The sequence below is a fragment of the Aquarana catesbeiana genome, linkage group LG03, assembly GCF_042186555.1.
Source record: "Aquarana catesbeiana isolate 2022-GZ linkage group LG03, ASM4218655v1, whole genome shotgun sequence".
In the NCBI taxonomy this organism is placed as follows: Eukaryota; Metazoa; Chordata; class Amphibia; order Anura; family Ranidae; genus Aquarana; species Aquarana catesbeiana.
The window spans coordinates 675,045,631-675,066,656 of NC_133326.1; the positions used below are offsets into that span (position 1 = coordinate 675,045,631).

The following is a 21,026-nucleotide window of genomic DNA, read 5'->3' on the forward strand; positions in this document are numbered from 1 at the left end:
CATCATGGAGTCTGTTTGAGATTACATGAAGAGACAGAAGGATTTGAGGCAGCCGACATCCACAGAAGATCTGTGGTTAGTTCTCCAAGATGTTTGGAACAACCTACCTGCCGAGTTCTCTCAAAAACTGTGTGCAAGTCTACCTAGAAGAACTGATGCTGATTTGAAGGCAAAGTGTGGTCACATCAAATATTGATTGGATTTTGATTTCTGTTCATTTACTTTCCATTTTGTCAATTGATAAAAAATAAACTATTTTCACTTCTATTTCCGAAATAATTTTTCATTTACAGCATTTTTTCACACCTGCCTAAAACATTTGCACAGTACTGTATGTCATTTGTATTTTCCTTGTACCTTTCTGGGCTTTACTGGTGTCTGAGTTTGGTTGAGGGCACTAGCAAATGTGACAGCAATACCGGCATGCCGGCATTGTGTGGATAAGTGACGCTCTGTAGGTATGGTACGCTCGCAAAGTGCGCATGCGCGTGAGACATACAATCTTTCCAGTATGCGTCCCATACCCTTGCTTTGCGACGGAGTTTAGTCGATATTGAATGCTCTCAATAGTGCATGCGCAGCTACGAGCGGCATTTAAAGAAAAGCCGCTGCTTTGTTGAGCAAGCGGCGTTTCTTTAAATGCGCATGTGCTATTCGGGAGCGAGCATTTCATATCGACAGAACACCCATCGCAAAGTGAGTGGAACGCGGAACGAAAGTGGAACGCATACCGGAAGATTGTATGTCTCACACGCATGCGCAGTTTGTGAGCGCCCCATTTCGACATAACACAGAGAATATAACTTTTTTTTTTTTTAAACTGTTAAATCGATGTGTATTTTTTCACGTTAAAACAGCGAATACCCTTACCCTCATGTAAACCTACTTGATAGTATGAAAACTCACCCCTCCTATATTGGAGTCGGGTGTGCCACAGACAAAAGATATCAGTGCCGGGATTCCAATGCTGGAATCCACTATTTTGTCAGGTTTTTTTTTTATCACTGTAACATCCACCTAAGAATGTCGAACACACAAAGGGGTTGTATCTCTTAACTTTACCTTAAGAGGTCTTCCCGTCACAACTATAGTGGAGGGTGAGGGAGATCTGCATAACCATGTCCTGGACAAATATAACAGAAGAGTGTTTGTTAACGCCCGAAGACTCGCTTATCTCCCCCTCCTCTCCGTGGCGCCGGCATTGCAAGTGAGCGGCCAGCTGTGGCTTCACAGCCGGGTAGCGCATTGCGCATGCGTGAGCCACGCTGTTCGTTAAGACTGACCGGACAATCTCTTGGGACCTTTGAGGTGTCCCAGAAGATTGCAGGGAGGGAGGGGGGGAGAGATGAACTTCCGCTAGGCGCCAACTTATACTTACTTGCTCTGTATAATAGAATTGTGCAGAGCGGCCCCAAACCTCCTTTTTTCAAGCCCCGCACTGGCGCTTCTAGCTCCTCCTCTCCAGCGAGTGGCTCTATATAAATATGCTTTCTATGGGGGCACTCATTCAGACTCACTTCCAAGACAGACAAGCGGGTCTTGGCCCTTGTATCAGGCTGTACTCATGGCCTCGACTTCTTCTCTCCAGGTCAGATTTAAGCCCCACCCCTGGTAATCAACTGTCAAATGCCAGTGACTCAGGGCAGTGGAGACTTTGCCATTGGACAGTTTATAGATATGAACAGGCTTAGGACAAGGGTTGATGGGCTTTGATGAGCAACTGCAGCGTGCTAGGTCAGTTTGAGGTCATTCCAAAGTCATTGCAGGTACAGTCGACCTGTGTTTGACCTGCTTTAGGTGCTTTTGCATTTCCCATTCTCTTGTTTGGGGAGAAGCAGTTCTGATGTGAACAAAAGCCCATCTACATTGGTTCTTTATATCAGGGAGCACAGATAAATCTGACTTCTGGGAATAGATGACACCAGCCTGTTCCAAGGATCCACAAAGGGCTTCCATGGGGACACAGAGATGGATTTGAGGACTAACAAATGTATTAGTGGGCACCTGCATTTCAGTTCTGTTATCTTAGAAATTCACTGAATTCTGTTCCTCCATCCATTACCCTTTTAAGAAATCTGTAGCATTTAACGCGAGACTAAACTCAGAAAAATGAAGCTTTGCTATGTCGTAGGGAAAGTTATAAATGTTACCGTACTTATCGGTGTATAGCATGCAGAGGCGTATAACACGCACCCCAATTTTAGGAGGGAAGTTTAAGGATAAAAACTTACATTTTAAATAAAGAACTTTGAAGCAAAATTAGGGTCACAGCTCATCAATGCACCCTGCTCAGTGTCCATCTGCAGCCTCTAAATTGCCCATCAATGCCCCCTGCTCAGTGCCCATCTGCAGCCTCTAAATTGCCCATCAATGCACTCTGCTCAGTGCCCATTTGCAGCTATTAAATTGCCCAACAGTGCAGCCTGTTCAGTGCCCATCTGCAGCCATTAAATTGCCCATTAATGCACCCTGCTCAGTGCCCATCTGCAGCCATTAAATTGCCCATCAATGCACCCTGCTTAGTGCCCATCTGCAGCCTCACCTTTCCAATCATTGCAGCCTCGCTCGTGTTGGATTATCCCTGCTGTCTCCGAGGGAAGAGGAGGAGTGAGCGCCGCTGAATTACACAGAGCCGCAATCTCCTGTGTACCCGGCGTTCCGCCACTCACAGCCACGCCTCCTGGCCCTGCTCATACAGTGGGGCAAAAAAGTATTTAGTCACCCACCAATTGTGCAAGTTCTCCCACCTAAAAAGATGAGAGAGACCTGTAATTGTCATCATAGGTATACCTCAACTATGAGAGACAAAATGTGGAAACAAATCCAGACAATCACATTGTCTGATTTTTGAAAGAATTTATTTCCAAATTATGGTGGAAAATAAGTATTTGTTCAATATCAAAAGTTAATCTCCATACTTTGTTGTATATCCTTTGTTGTCAATGACAGAGGTCAAACGTTTTCTGTAATTCTTCACAAGGTTGTCACACACTGTTGCTGGTATGTTGGCCCATTCCTCCATGCAGATCTCCTCTAGAGCAGTGATGTTTTGGGGCTGTCACTGGGCAACACGGACTTTTAACACCCTCCAAAGGTTTTCTATGGAGTTGAGATCTGGAGACTGGCTAGGCCACTCCAGGACCTTGAAATGCTTCTTACGAAGCCACTCCTTCGTTGCCCGGGCGGTGTGTTTGGGATCATTGTCATGCTGAAAGACCCAGCCACGTTTCATCTTCAATGCCCTTGCTGATGGAAGGAGGTTTGCACTCAAAATCTCACGATACATGGCCCCATTCATTCTTTCATGTACACGGATCAGTCGTCCTGTTCCCTTTGCAGAAAAACAGCCCCAAAGCATGATGTTGCCACCCCCATTCTTCACAGTAGGTATGGTGTTCTTTGGTTGCAACTCAGCATTCTCTCTCCTCCAAACACGACGAGTTGTGTTTCTACCAAACAGTTCTACTTTGGTTTCATTTGACCATATGACATTCTCTCAATCCTCTTCTGGATCATCCAAATGCTCTCTAGCAAACCTCAGAGGGGCCCGGACATGTACTGGCTTAAGCAGGGGGACACGTCTGGCACTGCAGGATCTGGCGGCGTAGTGTGTTACTGATGGTAGACTTTGTTACGTTGGTCCCAGCTCTCTGCAGATCATTCACTAGGTCCCCCCGTGTGGTTCTGGGATTTTTGCTCACCGTTCTTGTGATTATTTTGACCCCACGGGGTGAGATCTTGCGTGGAGCCCCAGATCGAGGGTGATTATCAGTGGTCTTGTATGTCTTCCATTTTCTAATTATTGCTCCCACAGTTGATTTCTTCACACCAAGCTGCTTGCCTATTGCAGATTCAGTCTTCCCAACCTGGTGCAGGTCTACAATTTTGTTTCTGGTGTCCTTCTTCTTTGGTCTTCACCATAGTGGAGTTTAGAGTGTGACTGTTTGAGGTTGTGGACAGGTGTCTTTTATACTGATAACAAGTTCAAACAGGTGCCATTAATACAGGTAATGAGTGGAGGACAGAGGAGCCTCTTAAAGAAGAACATACAGGTCTGTGAGAGCCAGAAATCTTGCTTGTTTGTAGGTGACTAAATACTTATTTTCCACCATAATTTGCAAATAAATTCTTACAAAAATCAGACAATGTGATTGTCTGGATTTGTTTCCACATTTTGTCTCTCATAGTTGAGGTATACCTATGATGACAATTACAGGCCTCTCTTGTGTTTTTAAGTGGGAGAACTTGCACAATTGGTGGCTGACTAAATACTTTTTTGCCCCACTGTATGATAGACAGAACAGTGGCTCAATGCGGGGCCAGAAGGCGTGGCTGTGAGTGACGGAGCACCGGGTACACAGGAGATCGCGGCTCTATGTAATTCAGTGGCGCTCGCTCCTCTTCCCTCAGAGACAGCAGGGATCGGTGTATAACACGCACCCACGATTTTCCCCTGATTTTATATGCCGATAAATACGGTAATTGTGCCCAAGCAATAAACAAAAAAAAAAATATACCCTTTTGTCTGCAATTCCTCCTGAAAAAAGCAGCGCACTTCCTGGTATGTGAATGTGCCCAGTCACTCCTATGTATACATCTGCATAGTTGTATATTTGCAGTGCGAGATCTAAGGCACTGCTGCCCCTGAATGCTAGTCTTAGGAGATTCGGTGATGTTACCATTGTGCTGTTCACTGTTCTCCTTGCCGGAGGCTCTGATATGGAAGGCAAAAAGCCCTTCCGCTACAAAGATGGCTGCCTCTACATAGAGACACTGTGCAGTATTAGTATTTGGAAGTCAGTAATGGGTAAGGATCAGCTGTAGGGAGGCGACAGGCAAAATTGGCGACTATGCCTTTTGCCATCTGCCTGTATTTTTTTGGGCAGAGCTTTCAGAGTTCAGTTCCCCTTGAATTTGATGAGGTAATATGGTGTGATATACTGGTCACTTATGTTTACCCAGAACACTTCTAGGGCAATCAGTCCGCAAACTGAAAATTTTCTGTTTTTTTATTTTTTTTTATTTTTAGTGGATCTTTTAAGATCCGTCGCCCTGTGCAGATACCGAGACCTCAGAGAGGAACGTCATCCGCACTGCCCAGCATCATGCACAGGTGAGCCATTTCCCAAAAATGGGACATTTACCATGGCAGGGTGAAAGCTGGAAGACAAAATGTTCCAGGAGCTCTGCACTGAGTATATTTCTGCATAGATTTCTCAATGGTGTTTTAAACTTCTCTAAACCCGGACTCAAAAATGTAATGCAAACATTTCTCTGAATATTTTATTTTGGGGGGGAAGGTGGGGACCGCAAAAGCAGCTGTGAAGAGGAACCAAAATGCCCTTCTGTTTCCTTCCTCCTAGGGGCAGGGCTTGCACCTCAGAGTTCCACCGTGCCACCCAATTTACCATTAGAGAAATACATTTTACTGTGGTTTAACCACCCCAATACTGGACATTTTCACCCCCTTGCTGCCCAGGCCAATTTTCAGATTTCAGCGCCTTCACACTTGACTGACAATGATAATGACAATTACTCAGTCATGCAACATTGTACCCAAATTATATTTTTTTTGGAGCCCAATAGAGATTTCGTTTGGTGGTATTAAATCACCACTGGGTTTTTGACTAAATAATTAAAAAAAACCTTAGTTCCTGTTATAAAATTTTGCAATTAAGTAATTTTTCTTCTTTACTGATGTGCGCTGATGAGGCGGCAGTGATATGCTCTGATGAGGCGGCACTGATGTGCTCTGATGAGGCGGCAGGGATGTGCGCTGAAGAGGCGCTACTGATGTGCTCTGATGAGGCGGCACTGGTGTGCTTTGATGAGGCGGCAGTGATGTGCGCTAAAGAGGTGGCAGTGATGTGCGCTGATGTGCTCTGATGAGGCGCCAGTGATGTGCTCTGATGAGGCGGCAGTGATGTGCGCTAAAGAGGTGGCAGTGATGTGCTCTGATGAGGCGACAGTGATGTGCTCTGATGAGGCGACAGTGATGTGCTCTGATGAGGCGACAGTGATGTGCTCTGATGAGGCGGCAGTGATGTGCTCTGATGAGGCGGCAGTGATGTGCTCTGATGAGGCGGCAGTGATGTGCTCTGATGAGGCGGCAGTGATGTGCTCTGATGAGGCGGCAGTGATGTGCGCTAAAGAGGTGGCAGTGATGTGCGCTGATGTGCTCTGATGAGGCGGCAGTGATGTGCTCTGATGAGGCGGCAGTGATGTGCTCTGATGAGGCGGCAGTGATGTGCTCTGATGAGGCGGCAGTGATGTGCGCTGATGTGGCGGCAGTGATGTGCGATGATGAGGCGGCAGTGATGTGCGATGATGAGGCGGCACTGGTGTGCTTTGATGAGGCGGCACTGGTGTGCTTTGATGAGGCAACGCTGATGTGCGATGATGAGGCGGCGCTGGTGTGCTCTGATGAGGCGGCGCTGGTGTGCTCTGATGAGGCGGCGCTGGTGTGCTCTGATGAGGCGGCGCTGGTGTGCTCTGATGAGGCGGCGCTGGTGTGCGCTGATGAAGCGACGCTGATGTGCGCTGATGAGGCGACGCTGGTGTGCTTTGATGAGACGACGCTGGTGTGCTCTGATGAGGCGACGCTGATGTGCTCTGATGAGGCGACGCTGATGTGCTCTGATGAGGCGACGCTGATGTGCTCTGATGAGGCGACGCTGATGTGCTCTGATGAGGTGGCAGTGATGTGCTCTGATGAGGCGGCGCTGGTGTGCTCTGATGAGGCGGCGCTGGTGTGCTCTGATGAGGCGGCAGTGATGTGTGGCACTGTGAACTGTCAAAACTCACTTCTCCAGCACAGATCTGGTTCCTCTTCCCATGGTATTCGTGTGAGCCAAACTTTTTGAAGGGTCAGAACCCCTGTGAAGAATGTATTGCTGATTGCTAGTTATGACCACTTTAAATGCAACAAAAAGTGAGGGAAAATTTGAACATTTCGTGTTGTCTCCGGAACAGGAAGAAAGGGGAAATCTTTCAGTGATGATACTATTCTGGTGAAATCTAAAGCTGGCTATACAGTGTTCGTATTTCATCTGATTCCTGCTGAATCAGCTTAAATTTGGGCTGTTGGTGACCCTGTCTACTTTGTTTCCCAGAGCAGAGATCTTCTCCTTTGTTCCCTAACTAAAGGGAAAACTTTTTTTTTTTTTTTTTAGTTCTGAATATAGTGGAGAGAGGTTACAACCCCTGTCGGGTTTTTATTGCTGTCTGTGCCCCCATTGGAGCGATTCACCCTCTCTAGTTGTCCATTTTACTGATATCGCTAAAAATGAAGGTTAAAGAAAATCCCAAATTTTGGGTTGTCCCCAGAACGTGGATAGAGGGGAAATCTTCCGATGGAAACACTGGTTCTGGTGACAAGCAGGGATTCTCTTACTTTGGGATCTCCTCTCACCTCCTGGTTGGTTATAGTAAATGAAGTGAAGGAAAATTTCCCCAAAGGGACCCAGATGGGAAAAGAAAAAAAAAAACCTGACGGGGGTTATAAGACTCCCTTAGGCCTGGTTCACACTACTGTGATTTCAGATGTGACTTGAGTCGCAAAAGAATCGCATGACAAGAGAAATCTCATTGTTTTTAATGGTATCCATTCATATTAATGCGACTCTGCACGGAGCGATTTTGGAAAAGGTTCCTGTACTACTTTGATGCAATTCCACTGCGATTTTGGCTTCATCGATTATACAAACCTTATCAAAGTTGCATCCAAGTAGCACTACATAATCACACTGAAAGCCGGATCAAAAATCATATCGCAGCAGTGTGAACCTAGCTTAACCACTTCCCGCCCAAGGACGTCATATGACTTTCAGTGGGGATATCTGAATGATGGCTGCAACTACAGGCATCATTCAGATATCCTTGTTTCCAGCCGGCGATTCTGTGCACCATAAGAAAGATCATAGCGGCAGTTCCACTGCTTGATCGTTCTTACAGGCGACGGGAGGGGACGTCCTCCCCTCCCGCCGCCATCCGGTGCTTCTCTGGGCTCTCCCGTGTCATCAGGGACCCGGAGAAAGAATCGGCCGCTGCCGGATGACGACCATAGAGATTTCCGGTGACCGGGTGGTCACCAGTCATCTCTATGACCGTCGGAGGCCCGGGGGCGACGTTATGACGTCACGTCCGGGCCGCGGATGTAAACAAAGCTCGCGGCTGGTAAACATGAAATCGTGGATTTTTTTTCCCGATCTCATGCTTTCCAGCCTGGAGGAGAGATGTGGGGTCTTATTGACCCCGCATCTCTCCATAAAGACGACCTGTCACGAATGATTGCTATTACAAGGGTTGTTTACATTCCTTGTAATAGGAATAAAAGTGATCAAAAAAATAAAAAAGGAAAAGAAAGTAAAACTAAAAAAACTAAAGTAAAATAAAAAAATAAATAAAAATATAAATTAAATAAAAATAAATAAATAAAATAAATAATAATAATTAAATAAATAAAAAAAAAAACAATTTAAAACACCCCTGTCCCCGGTAGCTCGCGCTCAGAAGCGAACGCACACGTTAGTCCCGCCCACATATGTAACCGCAGTTCAAACCACACATGTGAGGTATCGCCGCGTGCGTTAAAGCGCAAGCAACAATTCTAGCTCTAGACCTCCTCTGTAACTCTAAACATGTAACCTGTAAAAAAATTTTAAGCGTTGCCTATGGAGATTTTTAGTACCGAAGTTTGGCGTCATTCCATGAGTGTGTGCAATTTTAAAGCGTGACATGTTGGGTATCTATTTACTCGGCGTAACATCATCTTTCACATTATACAAAAAAATTGGGCTAATTTTACTGTTTTGTTATTTTTTAAATCATGAAACAGTTTTTTTCCCAAAAAAAAAAAAATGTTTGAAAAATTGTTGCGCAAATATCGTGCGAGATAAAAAGTTGCAACAACCGCCATTTTATTCCCTAGGGTGTCTGCTAAAAAAAAAAAAAAAAAAAATATATATATATAGATAGATAGATATAGATATATATAGATATATATATATCTATATATATATATATAGATATATATATAGATATATATATATCTATATATAGATATATCTATATCTATATATCTATATCTATATCTATATATATATATAATGTTTGGGTGATATAGATATATATATATAATGTTTGGGTGTTCTGAGTAATTTTCTAGCAAAAAAATGATGATTTTTACATGTAGGAGAGGAGAGCCAGAATAGGCCCGGTATGGAAGTGGTTAACTTTATTCAAAATTGGGAAAAAAATGTTTTTTGCTTTAGATCTACGTTAAAGCAAAACAGTACCGGAATACAAATACTAATAAATGATCCACTTCTTTTCCCTCAAAACACATCAATAGTATATGCCAAAATGCACAAATCACTTTTTTTGGATTCCACAGTCTCAGCCTGATGGAAGAGGACCCGATGGAAGAGGATGAACAGATGGTGATAGAAGATGTACAGAGCAGTGCCGAGTCAGCTGGAGAGGAGGTGCAGTATACAGTAACTTTGTTGGCGTCTGTGCTGCTTTCTGCCTGTTATATCTGTTTAAGGCTGAGTTCACATATATATGCGGGGCCGCTTTCTGTGCAGAGTCCGGTGTGGTTTCCATTAGGGCTGAAACTAATCGATTATGAAAATAGTTGTCAACGATTTTCATAATCGATCAGACGATAAGTTGGCCTGCATACAGAATGCATTAATTGTTTACATATCAGGAAATACAGTGCAGCACACGTAGAGCTCAGTACACAGAGCATACATGTCAGTAAGTGCCTGAGAACTTGTGAATGTGTGAGGAGCAATGCCTCATGGGACATGTAGTCCTGGGCAGGAAGTAAGTGGTTCTAAAGGCTCTAAAGTGGTTCTAAAGTGCCCCTTGCTATAGGGACACTCTGTACTATACTTTGCAGTTTGCTATTGGGTGAAGGCAGGAGGAGCCAGAAGTGTCGGTGGGGGGACCCCAGAAGAGGAGGATCGGGGCTGCTCTGTGCAAAACCATTACACAGAGCAGGCAAGTATAACATGTTTGTTGGTTAAAAAAATAAAATCACTCTAAAGACTCTGCTGCAGGGAAGATCAACATCTGACCCCAGAGAAGTTGGGGGCTGATAGACTGGAGGTAATATAAGGCATTACAATTAAAGTAAACTTTTACCAGTATTGTGCATTATATTTAAAATGATCATATCCATGGAAAAAGAAAAGTATTGTTTCTTTTTTTATTGGTTGAACTAGATGGACTTGTGTGTTTTATTTTTTTCAACCTGATTATGTGTATTCCTCATTTTAATATAAAAAATCCCTTCCACCCTTCATATAACTCCATGTCTGACTTCTAGTTAAAATGCCCATATATCCTGAGGTCTTTTTGACTCCAGATCTTATATTTAAGAGGACCTGTCATGCTTTTTACTATTACAAGGGATGTTTACATTCCTTGTAATAGGAATAAAAGTGACATCATTTTTTTTTTTAACCACTTCCCGCCCGCCCTATAGCGGATTGACGTCCGGGAAGTGGTTCTGTTATCCTGACTGGACGTCATATGACGTCCAGCAGGATAACATGCCGCAGCGTGCCCCCGGGGGCGCGCATCGCGGCGATCGGTGGAGCGGTGTGTCAGTCTGACACACCGCTACACTGATCTTGGTAAAAAGCCTCCGCCGGAGGCTCTTTACCACGTGATCAGCCGTGTCCAATCACGGCTGATCACGCTGTCAATAGGAAGAGCCGTTGATCGGCTCTTCCTCACTCGCGTCTGACAGACGCGATTAGAGGAGAGCCGATCGGCGGCTCTCCTGGCAGGGGGGGTCTGCGCTGATTGTTTATCAGCGCAGGCCCCCCTCAGATCACCACACTGGACCACCAGGGATCGCCACTAGGACCACCAGGGAAGGGGCAACATGTGGATGGCCAGGTATGTACCCCATGGCCATCCACATGTGCCCAGTGTGCCAAATCTGTGCCAATCAGTGCCCACAAATGGGCACTGATTGGCACCATTATGTTGCAGTGATGCCCAGCAATGCCACCCTTAGGGGCATCACTGCAAACAAGCAGTGCCATCAGTGCCACCCATCAGTGTCCATTCATGCCACCTGTCAGTGCCCATCCGTGCCCATCTATCAGTGCCCATCCATGCCCATCTGTGCCAACTATCAGTGCCACCCATAAGTAACCATCAATGCCACCTATGAGTGCCCATCAATGCCACCTATGAGTGCCCATCAGTGCCGCCTATAAGTGCCCATCTGTGCCACCTATGAGTGCCCATCAGTGCTGCATACCAGTGCCACCTATCAGTGCCCATCAGTGCCGCCTATCAGTGCCCATCATCAGTGCCCGTCAGTGCCACCTCATCAGTGCCACCTCATTTGTGCCACCTCATCGGTGCCCATCAGTGCCGCCTTATCAGTGCCCGTCAGTGCAGCCATATCAGTGCCCGTCATTGAAGAAGAAAACGTACTTATTTACAAAAAAGTTTTAACAGAAACAAAGAAAAACTTGTTTTTTTTCAAAATTTTCGGTCTTTTTTTATTTGTTGCGCAAAAAATAAAAACCACAGAGGTGATCAAATACCACCAAAAGAAAGCTCTATTTGTGGGAACAAAATGATAAAAAAATTTGTTTGGGTACAGTGTAACATGACCGCGCAATTGTCATTCAAATTGCGACAGCGCTGAAAGCTGAAAATTGGTCTGGGCGGGAAGGTGTCTAAGTGCCCTGTATTGAAGTGGTTAAACAGTGTAAAAATAAATAAAATAATGTAAAATAAATAATAAAAATATTTTTTTTTTTTTTAAAAACCCCCCTGTCCCGACGAGCTCGCGCGCAGAAGCGAAAGCATACGCGAGTAGCGCCCACATATGAAAAGCGGTGGTCAAACCACACATGTGAGGTATCGCCGCGATCGGTAGAGCGAGAGCAATAGTTCTAGCCCTAGACCTCCTCTGTAACGCAAAACATGCAACCTGTAGAATTTTTTAAACGTCGCCTATGGAGATTTTTGAGGGTAAACGTTTGACGCCATTCCACAATTTTGAAGCATGACATGTTGGGTATCAATTTACTTGGCGTAACATTGTCTTTCACAATATAAAAAAAAAATGGGCTAACTCTACTGGTGTCTTTTTTTGTTTTATTCAAAAAAGTGAACTTTTTCCAGAAAAAGTGCGCTTATAAGACCGCTGCGCAAATACGGTGCAAAAAAAAGTATTGCAACAACCACCATTTTATTCTCTAGGGTGTTAGAAAAAAAAAACATATATAATGTTTGGGGGTTCTAAGTAATTTTCTAGCAAAAAAACCTGTTTTAAACATATAAACACCTAAAAATCCAAAACGAGGCTGGTCCTTAAGTGGTTAATAAAAAATGGGATCTCTGAGTCTGATGATATTTACAAGATTCAACCTCTAATGGTATAATGGCCTTCTCTGGATGTGGGGAAGGGGGACCTGTCAAAAACAGGTACCTGTTTCCCCCTGAAAGGTGCCAAATGTGGCACCGGGGAGGGGGAGACAGATAAGCGGAAGTTCCTCTTTTGAGTGGAACTCTGCTTTAATGATCCAGCAGCCTTTGCGGTTGTCGGCTTCTAGTTCTCAATGAACTACCACAGCACTGTTGAGCTTTGTGGTAGTTCATTGATGCTTCCCGTTAATGTGTGACTACTTGGCTGTACAGTGTATGGCCAAACAGTTTACACACAGAGCCTGCAGTCGTGGGTGTGATGCTTTCCAGGCTCCCAATTAAAAAAAAAAATAATAAATGCACATTTTTTTACCTGCAATAAGATGTGCATTTATTTTTATTTTTTTTAAAAAGGTGAACTTCTCCTTTAAGCCTCAGATGCACCCACTCACTTTGGGTAGATAAAAAAAGGGCAAGGTTTAATTGCGGTGGGCATAGATTATCACACAATACAGAGCTCACCGAATTTTGATTTGTGTGTGGGGCCCTCCCTGTTCATTGGATCCACTTCTGTCCAACGGACACGCTGGAAAAATGTTGTTGATCAGCAGTTGCAGCCACTGATCAGTGTATTCTGAAAGCAGTGGGAGCCGCTGTCAGAATACGATGTCCTTTGCCAGGGGTGGAGGTTGATTCCTCCATCCACCTCATGTGTGCGGATTTAGAAATCGTTGAAAAAGAATCGGGGAAGGGGAACGGGAAAATGTGGGACTTTAAAGTGGGGTTCCACCCAAAAAACAAAAATACCTGGAAAAATTCTAAAAAAAAAACAAAAAACAAAAAAACATTTGGATATTTTTTTTTTCACTTACCTCTAAATGCCTGTTGCTAGGTGGTCCCTCGTAGTCTGCCTGTTCCTTTGCCTGGGCTGGTGAAATCACTTCCCCCTCGGCACAGGAAGGGCTCCGCTCTGCTCCCTCCCTCCTGTCAATCATCTGGGACCCATTACAGGTCCCAGGTGATTGAGCGGCCAATCACGGCGCGCGGCGCCAGGCTGTGAAGCCACAGCCTGGCACCTACAGTTGAAATGCCGGCGCCGACGAGCGGAGGGGGGGGACGAGCGGGGCTTCGATCCCCCGCATCGCTGGACCCTGGCACAGGTGAGTGTCCAATTAAAAGTCAGCAGCTGCAGTATTTGTAGCTGCTGACTTTTATTTTTTTTTTTTTTTTTGACAGCCCCCCTGGGTGGAACTCCTCTTTAAATTAGATGCAGAAAAACCTACGCCTCCATCCCTAATAAAATGTAAATAAGCAGCAAATTGGGACTTTAAATGAAGCATGTTCAATGTGGCCAGAAAATTTGTCAAAAATAGAAATATATATGTATTTATTATCTGGACAGTGAAGAACTGTCTCATATTGAATACAGCAATTGATAAACATACACAAAATATATATATTAAAGACCATTGTCCTAGAATTAGATCATAGCATAAAAGTACACTACACAATGTGGCATAAAATATTGTCCTCCATGATTATGTGACTTTCGAACAGAGTGGTACAATAATAATAAATCCAAGAGAAATATAAATAAGCCAATATAATAAAATATTATGTAAGAGACAGTAATAAACTATCCTCACATACGAACAAAGCCTGGAACCTGTGAGACCCAAACCTGGAGGCTGCCTATAGTGTCCATACCGGGAACTGTGGTAGATTGGACCCACCACAGAGTCACGCACACACACACATTGTGGGGGGTGAGGTGTTGGAAAAGACCCAATCGGTAAATTGTTTGGGCTCCATTTCTGTGAAGTTCAAAAATCAACTATAAGTAAATACTCAAAGTAAAGAGCATACTACATTCTAAAAAAGCAGGGGAAAGATATTTATTTAGATGCACCCACCCCTGAGGAAGTGGTTTTTAGCCATGAAACATGTCGGGCATATCTGGATGCATCTTATGTCTTATATAGACGGTCTATTTGATTTTAGCTCAGTTGGATTAATTATTATTATGCCACTCTGTTCGAAAGTCACAAACATGGAGGACGATATTTTATGCCACATTATGTAGTGTACTTTTATGCTATGATCTAATTCTAAGACAATGGTCTTCAACCACCTCAATACAGGGCACTTTCACCCCCTTCCTGCCCAGGCCATTTTTCAGCTTTCAGAGTTGTCACATTTTGAATGACAATTGCACGGTCATGCAACACTGTACCCAAATGAATTTGTTAGCATTTTTTCCCCCACAAATAGAGCTTTCTTTTGGTGATATTTGATCACCTCTGTGGTTTTTATTTTTTGCGCTATAAACAAAAAAAGCGACAATTTTGAAAAAAAAAACGCATTATTTTTTACTTTTTGCTATAATAAATATCCAATTTTTTTTTTTTAAAAACACATTTTTTCTTCATTTTAGGCCCATATGTATTCTTCTACATATTTTTGGTAAAAACAAAATCGCAATAAGCATATATATTGATTGGTTTGTGCAAGAGTTATAGCGTCTACAAAATATGGGATAGATTTATTTCATTTTTATTATTAATATTTTTTTTTACTAGTAATGGCGGTGATCTGAGATCTTTATCGTGACTGCGATATTGCGGCGGACATATCGGACACTTTTGACACATTTTTGGGACCATTCACATTATACAGCGATCAGTGCTATAAAAATGCACTAATTACTGTGTAAATGTGACTGGTAGGGAAGGTGTTAACACTAGGGGGTGATCGAGGGGTTAATTATGTTTCCTAGGGAGTGATTCTAACTGTAGGGGGAGGGGACTCACAAGGGGAGGAGACCGATCGGTGTTCCTCTGTACTGGGAACACACCATCGGTCTCCTCTCCCCTGACAGGACGTGGATCTGTGTTTACACACACAGATCCACGGTCCTGCTCTGTTACCGGGCAATACGGGTGCCCGGCCGACATCGCGGCCGCCGGGCACGCACATCGGGTCCCCAGTGACGTGGCAGGTGCGCGCGCCCCCTGGAGGGCCGGGAAGGCAAGGGCGTCATATGACGCTCTCCCAGAACGAGAGCCGCGCCGCCTGGCCGTCATATGACAGCCGGCGGGCAGCAAATGGTTAATTTATATATTTTGTGTATGTTTATCAATTGCTGTATTCATGGCCCCCATGTACAGAGCCATGTATTCACGAAGATCACACAGCTTTAGCACCATTCACACTCTGTGCTTGGCCAGCTCTGCTGTACCGAATCTTGCTTCCCTAAATATTATTTCACACGATGATTCTCTCTTTCTTTGTAATACCTACAGCTTCTTCCTGACTTGTTGGATTCCGCCCTCCTGGATAATGAAGAGTGACAGATACCGTTCACTAGATACTGTGCTTCCATGTCTCTGTAGGGTGACACGTATCCATTGTGACAGACATCCTGCACCAAGGTAGACACAGAGCGCAGTGACACGTTTCATACTCATTTCTCTTATGTCTGATAGCTGCTGCTGTGCTGTTCATATACAGCAGTCTGTTTTGTTTTTTTGTTTTCTTTGCCACTTTCTATGAAGCTTTGTTATGTTTGAATTTAAAATGTTCTTGGCTTCTACTTGTTAAAGTGATAAAATCTTTAAAATGAAAAAAAAATATTAAAATAGTTTAAGCAGCATTGGGTATATGTTTTTAAGTGTCAGCTTTGTGTGTATCATTTATTTTCTCATATATTGTCAACATATATGTAGATCTGTGGTTTCCTAACTGTAGCCCTGGGGCCGGAGGCGGCCCTTTGCTTGTCTTCATCCGGCCCTTAAGGCATAATTCCTTCCACTGACAACAATCACAGCGGCCCTTTACCACGTGATCAGCTGTGTCCAATCACAGCTGATCACATGTAAACAAGCTTGCCGGTTATCAGCAGTCCTTTACTCACACACTGTCACAGCGGGAGGAGAAGAGAGCCTGTAACTGGCAAGTGTGACAGGGGATGTTAAAGGAGAAGTCCAGCCAAAGCTCGCTATGGGTCACAGGAGTGCAATTCGTTTTGCACTCCTGTGGTCCGTTTTCGGCAGAAGTCCGCTCTCTGCTGACGTCACAGAAGTCAGTCCAGTCACCGCGTCATCGCGGCAATAAAGTCGGGATCCGCCAGGTGCCTGGACCGGCACGCCTCTCAGCAAGCCAATGAGAGCCTGAGCTGGCCGCCCCCTCCACAGTCCAGCGCTCCAATGAGCAAGGAGGGGGCATAGCAGAGAGCTGTGACTGACAGTCTACAGCTCTCTGCTCGGGAGCTCAGAAAACTGAGTGATCGGCCAGAGGCTCTAATAGGCTTCAATATAGGGTGGCCTCGGTTCGCAGAGAGTGCGCTCTGATTTCACCCAGGTGTGTTACAACAGAATGAATATTCGCTGTTGTAACTGATCCTCCTCCCGACCAATCAGGAAACGGGTTCTGACAATCGGTCACCCGATTGGCTGAAAGGACCAGCGATCCTATTGGATGCCAAGGAGGAGGAGCTGGAAGCCGCCATGGAGGAGAGGACACAGAGCCGCTGCACCACGTTGCCTGCTACCCGCCGATGGGGTAAGTGCTGGACCGACCGGCAAACAGTAGTGGGGTGGGGTGGGTGCCGCTCCCCCAACCCCCCCCCCCAAAAGAAAACACCAGCCGCCATTGCCAGTCACCCTGCACAAGGAGAAAGAGCAGCAGTGTCTTTATTATACAGGAAGCTTCTGCACAGGGAGAAAGTTTAAAACTGGATTACTGCACAGAATACACATGACTTTTATAGTTGGGCAATATTTCTTTATCCCAAAGTTCAGCTTAAAGTAAACAGGTGTTGGGAGAAGTATGAGGCTCGGTTCACACTGATGCCAAATAGGATTAGACTTGTGAGACCCCAAGTCAGATGACATGTGAAATTCAATGTTTGCCTATGATAGCTGTCTTCACTGATACTACTCCAGTCTGTATGCCTTTAGAAAAGATTCCTGCACTACTTTGGTCCGACTTTGATACAACTTGAGTGCCACAGAGTGTAAAAAAGTCACATTAACCAGCTCAATACCGGGCACTTTCACCCCCTTCCTGGCCAGGCCATTTTTCAGATTTTAGCGCTGTCGCACTTTGAATGACAATTGCACGGTCATGCTACACTGTACCCAAATTAATTTTTAATAATTTTCTTCACACAAATAGAGCTTTCTTTTTGTGGTATTTAATCACTGCTGGGTTTTTTTTATCTTTTACTAAAAAAAGAAAAGAAAAAAGACCGAAAACATTGAAAAAAGAAAAAAGTTTCTCTTAGTTTCTGTCAGTAAATTTTATAACAAAGTAATTTTTCTACTTCACTGATGTGCGCTGATGAGGCGGCACTTATGGGCACTGATGAGGAGGCACGAATATGCAGCACTGATGGGCACTGATATGCGGCACTGATGGGCGGCACTGATTGGCATTACTAATGGGCACTGATTGGTGCCACTGATGGGTACTGATTGGTGTCACTGGGGGGCTTTACTGCAATCAGACAAAGGTGGTGCAGCCATAAGACCATAGAACAGAACAAAATATTACAGTGCACACATGCAAAAAAAAAATGACATTTAACTCCTGCAAGGCTATTTAAAACACCTGAACATTCTCAAAAAATATGGGGATTTGGTCACACCATATTGCTATATGGTGCTTAAGCCCACTTACTGCAACAAAGTACCCCATTATCAGTGGGTCCTACACTATCCATAGAATGGAAAATCCTGTTTTTCTGAACCATGGCAGAAATACACTCCTCTATATGGGAGAACTAAAAGGACTCTTACTATAAACACAGGTGGACACTAATAAGAGGCAATGATGAGGGAGTGGGGTGCTCCAGGCCAAAGGGATTTGGTCAGAATCCATACAATAGACAAACAAAGATTTGGGGGGGGTACACCCTAAAAGATGCATTAAAAATGGTGCAGCCATAAGACCATAAAACAGAACAAAATATTACAGCGCACACATGCAAAAAATGACACTCCCTCATCATTACCTCATTACCTGTGTTATAGGAGGAGTCCTTTAGTTCTATATTGAAGAGTGTATTGTTCCCACGGTTTAGAGAAGCAGGATCTTTCATTCTATGGATAGTGTAGGACAGGGGTCTCAAACTGTTGCAGAACTACAAGTCCCATCATGCCTCTGCCTGTGGGAGTCATGCTTGTAATTGTCAGCCTTGCAATGCCTCATGAGACTTGTAGTTCTGCAACAGCTGGAGAGCCGCCAGTTTGACACCCCTGGTGTAGGACCTACTGATAACGGGGTACTTTGTCGCAGTAAGTGTGATAATGGGGTACTTTGTCGCAGTAAGTGGGCTTAAGCACCATATAGCAATATGGTGTGACCAAATCCCCATATTTTTTTAGAATGTTCAGGTGATTTAAATAGCCTTACATGAGTTAAATGTCATTTTTTGCATGTGTGCAATGTAATATTTTGTTCTTCTTCTTTACTGTAATCAGGGCACTGATCACCTGCCTTGGTGTCCCCTGTGAGGTGATGCTACTGACCAGCTCTCCTCACCACGCACTCTGTCATTGTGAGTTGATGAGAGCCAATTACCGGCACTTCCACATTTACATGTGACCGGCTGTGATTGGACAAAGCCGATCACATGGTTAAAGAGGAGCGTCATCGGCTCTTTACAGAGATCGGGGTCACACACCGCGTCCTAGAAACAGCGAGAGCGGCTGTTCTGGGGCGACGTCATGTGACGCCCACTCAGAACGAGAGCCACACTGCTCCTCTGTCATTTGACAATGGGCGGGCGGCAAGTGGTTAAAGTCAGACTCCAAAGTTGCGTGCTCTGAAAGTCGCGTGACTTTGGCGTTGGGCTAATGTGAACTGAGCCTAAGGCTAGGTTCACGTCCGTCACCGGATCAAGTGCAAATTTTTACTTGAATTCGCACCTGAACTGGACCTAAAATTGCACAGGACTCTTTTCATAAACTGACAGCTCCACTGAAAGCCAGTCCAGCTCACATGTTATGCGAATCAGATGAGGTTCAAAACTAATCTGATTCACATATATGTGAACTGAGACTAATGCCACATACACACGAGCGGACTTTACGGCAGACTTTGCCCAAAGGACGGGATTTCGTTGGACAATTCGATCGTGTGTGGGCTCCAGCGGACTTTGTTTGCTCAAAAGTTGGACGGACTTAGATTTGAAACATGTTTTAAATCTATCCGTAGAACTCGAGTCCGGTCGAAAGGTCCGCTCGTCTGTATGCTAGTTCGATGGACAAAAAGCCACGCTAGGGCAGCTATTGGCTACTGGCTATGAACTTCCTTGTTTTAGTCCGGTCGTACGTCATCACGTACGAATTCGACGGACTTTGGTGGATTGTGTGTAGGCAAGTCCGTTCATTCAGAAAGTCCGTCATAAAGTCTGCCCTAAAGTCCGCACGTGTGTACGCGGCATAAGGCCCTGTTCACACCTGAGCAGAGCAATATTCAGGCATTTTTTTATTTGAGAATTTTTCAAGCGTATTATGAGCATTTTAGAAGCTCATTACAAGCATTTTACATATGTATTCAAGCTTCAGGTGTTTGTATTTTAGCCAATAGAAAGCACTTGGGGGTGGAGAGCTGCTGTTTTGCCAGAAAACATGCAATAAAATGCTCATGTTGAGCGTTTTTCAGGCAGCCCCATTAAAGACTATAGGGCCAATCCACCTCAAATCTGCCTAAAAAGTTTATGTACTTTTTGAGCGACAGGCGTTTTGCTATATTTGATAGAATGCTCAGATGTGAACAGGGGCCATTGAAATTAATGGGACTTTGTTGAGCGTGTTAGAGCTACAAGCAGAAAATCGCTCAGGTGTGAACGGGGTCTTAAAGGATAAGTTCACCTTTCGTTACATATTACACCCATATTCAGGGTGCAACATGTAACAAACAGACCGGCCCCCGATTTGGCAGCGGGGGTATTCTACACCCCCCTGATAGCTGTCACTCATTAACAGTGTCCTGTAAATGGAAAACTTCAAGGTCCCGCAGCCTTTGCGGCTTTTAGCTTGTAGTTTTCAATGAACTAGCACGGCACTGTGGAGCACTGTGGTAGTTTATTCTCTTTTCCTGTCAGATTGTATCTGTTTGCTCGTATGGGATGTACGGGCACACAGATACACTGGCAGATCTGCAGGAGACATACACGGTACCACTGATCTGCTGATCGCTGGTGCAATGCTTTACAGGCTCCAAAAAAATAATAATAATAATAAATGCACATTTTTTTACCTGCAAAAAAAAAAGTGCATTTATTATTTTTTTCTGAAAAGTGAACTTCTCCTTTAAGCCTTCACTGCTGACCTCTCAATCTGAAAATTCTAGTTGCTGGGCCATTTTGAATCCACTGGCATCCATTCTTTCATGGTTCCTGAACAAGTCTGCAGGTTAGGATCTTTGCTGTGACTTGCTGCATCATTTGTTCTTGGTCAGTGACTCATTTTATGAAAGCAGGACAGACAAGCAGCTGACATTATTAAGAAGAAGGTCAGTGGTGATGGCTTACAGTTATCTGTCAGCACAGATACTAAATGGAGAGATTTATGACAATTGGAGCACTCAAAATCTGGTGCAGTTCTGCATAGAAA

At 44.4% G+C, this 21,026-nt stretch overlaps 1 protein-coding gene across 1 annotated transcript in view; it reads left to right on the plus strand.

Moving 5' to 3' along the window:
* The window catches only part of STAG3 (STAG3 cohesin complex component), a 127,447-nt gene extending 111,506 nt beyond the window's left edge, over positions 1–15,941 (plus strand). Inside the window, exons 30-32 of the mRNA XM_073622889.1 lie at positions 5,030–5,113; positions 9,395–9,485; positions 15,708–15,941. Coding sequence (XP_073478990.1) covers positions 5,030–5,113; positions 9,395–9,485; positions 15,708–15,755 — 223 coding nt within the window. The 3' untranslated portion in view covers positions 15,756–15,941. The remainder of the gene's footprint in view (positions 1–5,029; positions 5,114–9,394; positions 9,486–15,707) is intronic.
* Positions 15,942–21,026: the final 5,085 nt, after the last annotated feature.